The sequence below is a fragment of the Somniosus microcephalus genome, chromosome 8 (assembly GCF_052327205.1).
Source record: "Somniosus microcephalus isolate GS21.2 chromosome 8, FLI_Smic_1.0, whole genome shotgun sequence".
NCBI lineage: Eukaryota > Metazoa > Chordata > Chondrichthyes > Squaliformes > Somniosidae > Somniosus > Somniosus microcephalus.
In genome coordinates this window covers 5,432,138-5,435,193 of record NC_140994.1, presented here as the reverse complement: position 1 = coordinate 5,435,193, position 3,056 = coordinate 5,432,138, and the positions used below count along the sequence as shown (strand labels likewise).

The 3,056-nt window shown below is 46.3% G+C and overlaps 1 protein-coding gene across 1 annotated transcript; it reads left to right on the top strand.

Annotated features, from left to right (window-relative positions):
• Nucleotides 1–238: 238 nt before the first annotated feature.
• On the top strand, nt 239–2,537 carry LOC147113259 (transcription factor LBX1-like). The gene is made up of 2 exons (XM_085994002.1): nt 239–887; nt 1,613–2,537. The coding sequence occupies exons 1-2, from the start codon at nt 542–544 to the stop codon at nt 2,104–2,106; spliced, it is 840 nt and encodes a 279-aa protein (XP_085850128.1). The 5' UTR covers nt 239–541; the 3' UTR covers nt 2,107–2,537.
• Nucleotides 2,538–3,056: the final 519 nt, after the last annotated feature.

Below are 3,056 nucleotides of genomic sequence, written 5' to 3'. Positions count from 1 at the left end.
TGTCTAAAGTGTTATAATTCAGCACAGCCCCTCCTACTCGCTCTGACTAGTAATTAATGGTGTTTGTAGCTCAGGAACGCCCGCATTGGACAGGGAACTGAGACAGCAGAGGGGGAGAGAGGTGGCATTGCATCTAATTGATTACCACCCAATCAACAATAACTTGTTAGCAATCGTCAATTGCCCCGGCTCTCCCTCCTTTCTCACTCTAAAGAGAATATTATTCGCTTGTCTGCATAGTTGATGTGACAGAGCAGGCCAGAGCGTGCAGGAGAGAGAGAGAGAGAGAGGGAAGGAGAGAAGGAGGAAGAGGAGGAGAGACTGGGTTGGGGAGCGCACCGATAATCTTGATTCACTCTCCCCGCTTCTGGTTGGGTTTCCCCCCTCCCTCCCCGGTCCGGGCGGAGGTACGAAGAGAGAATCCTTGGAGACAGCGACTGTGGAGTTGGCCTGAACTTTTGCTCCCTTTCGCTGTGATATTCATTCAGTGTGTGTGTTTGGCTGTTGTGTGCGGAGGGGAGTGTGAACTCCGATTCCAAGAATGAGTTCCAAACAAGAGGCCAAATCTTCCTCTGCCACCTTGCATTCTTCAGTGGAAGAGCGAAGACGGAGCCCGCTGGACCATCTGCCGCCCCCGGCCAACTCCAACAAGCCCCTAACTCCCTTCAGCATCGAAGACATCCTCAACAAACCGTCGGTGCGCAGGGGTTACACCCTGTGTGGGGGAAACCACCTCCTGTCCCCGGCAGACAAGCACGCACCTCCGGGCATCGCCCTGACCGGCCGAGCCGGCGTCCTGTCCCAGACATCGCCTCTCTGTGCCTTGGAAGAATTAGCCAGCAAAACTTTCAAAGGATTGGAAGTCAGTGTCTTGCAAGCGGCTGAGGGTAAGTTTACAGAAAAACGGCATTATCTCAAACTTACCCGGTTATAACCGTTTATATAGACGGTAAACATCAGCTGGATCATTTTTAAAACCTGTTCACAAATAAAGTGGCGAGTTATTGTCTCACTGACTAGTTCAGGTAGCTCAAACTTTTTTGGGGAAGGGGGAAAATAGGAACCGAATCTGATTTTCGTTGAGAGAGAGGTTTGAGCAGAATCCACCCGTTATTCGAGGCTGATTCTCTTGTCGGGTGCGACAGAGATTGGGCTTCAAGTGAGAGATTTTTGCGCCGGATAAAATGAGAGAAACGGGTTCGACTCGGGGTAAGATTCAGACACAATTGTACCGGGTTAAAGTGAGAGCGGGGAAAGCGGCCGTTCCCACATTCAACTTTCCGGGTTTATATTTAGAATTCCCCCGGGTTGGTATATTTTAATTTGTTAACGATATGGGTGGAGAGACATTCGAAGAGTTTAATTTAATCGAAGTGTTCGGGGAAAGGGGTTTTAAATAAAAAAAAACCTGGAGTAATTAAAATACATGGAGGAAAAATTCATTATCTTCTTGTCTTCGAGGTCCCTCAGCAGCTGGGGGATTGCGGGGATTCAGCGGGACCAGGGTTATGTTTCTGAAAGCCTTGCTAATGAAATGGATTTTTTTTTGCAATGGGTTTGTTCCGAGTTGAAATGACCTTGAAATTCCTCCGTTTCTCTCCGTTCTAAAAAGGGTCTGTTTTGACAGGGAGAGACGGGCTCACCATCTTCGGTCAAAGGACAACTCCGAAGAAGAGGAGGAAGTCGAGGACCGCGTTCACCAACCATCAGATCTACGAGCTGGAGAAGCGCTTCTTGTACCAGAAGTACCTGTCCCCGGCCGACCGCGATCAGATCGCCCAGCAACTGGGCCTGACCAACGCGCAGGTCATCACCTGGTTCCAGAACCGGCGGGCCAAGCTCAAAAGGGACCTGGAGGAGATGAAGGCGGATGTGGAGTCGGCGAAAAAGCTGGGACCCACCCAGCTGGACACAATAACGGAAATAGCCGAGCTGGAACAAAGTTCGGCGGAGACCGGGAGTCAATCCAGATCACAATCCCCCATCCCCACCAAGAGTGCACACACCAAGACGCCAGATGCTCACGGAGCCCCATCACCGCTTGTCGGACAGCAGCCCAGGAAAGACTGTTCAGAGGAGGAGGAGGAGATTGATGTCGATGACTAATTTCCTTCTCTTTTTTTGTTGCCTCTCTCTCACTCCTCTCCCCTTCTTGTTCCCTTTTTTAAAAAAACAAAAAACGTTATTACAAAAAAAAACATTAAAAAAAAAGAGTTTCCGCATCGACTTTCTACATCACCCAACTCAACGCATGTTCGGGGATTCACTCAATGCTGCTCTTTTATTCCCTAGTTAGAAACGGGCTCAATTCAAGGCAGAAATATTCCAAAATTTAAAAAAGCAATAATTAATGTTTAAAACTAGGATACAGATGGACCGTCGGGGAGAGAGTCACTCTGTCCCGCCTCAGATATTGAATCATTTCGATTTCTATATATTATATATATAAAGAAAACCCTTTCTGAATTAGGAATGGCCCGGGTTTTTTTGGTTTGTAAAGGTGGCTCTTGTTTCGAGGGACGCGACCCTGTTGCTGTGCAGCAGTTTAACAATCTTGGATTTGTGATCATGTTTCTCCTCTTGCCCCGACTCTTTCATCCTTCATTTGGCGAAAGAGACCGGCCGGGTTTTGCATCGCATGTCGGACTTCTGCACGGCGCTAATATTTTTAAAAGAAAATTACTGGACTTACTTGTAACTTTCTAAGATATTTCTCCATTTTTTTTGTCTAATATCATTCTCCAGACGATTTATTATACAGCGCTATCAGAAATTCTGCCTCTTCAATATATCCTATTAAAACCTATTTTTGCGATTCATCCTGTGGTTTGTGAATTTATTTTAAAACTTAAAAATTCTAACGGGTTTATCGTCAAGGTGATTTTTTTTGTAAAGGGGAACAATTAGAGACAGGAATATTCGTAAATATGCACACAAATTCTTGCATGTTTTATTTAAAGAAACGTTGTCGGGAGTTGATATTCTCTTCATATATTTTTTAACCTCCGGTGTTGGGAATGTCGGCTGTGTTTGGACAGAGACTGGGTTTTATAATC

What these genes read in the sequence shown, in the direction of transcription:
- LOC147113259 (XM_085994002.1), top strand. Translation starts at nt 542, where the DNA reads ATGAGTTCCAAACAAGAGGCCAAATCTTCCTCTGCCACCTTGCATTCT. An exon ending in TGTCTTGCAAGCGGCTGAGG is followed by an intron (nt 888 to 1,612) that starts GTAAGTTTACAG and finishes CGTTCTAAAAAG; the next exon opens with GGTCTGTTTTGACAGGGAGA.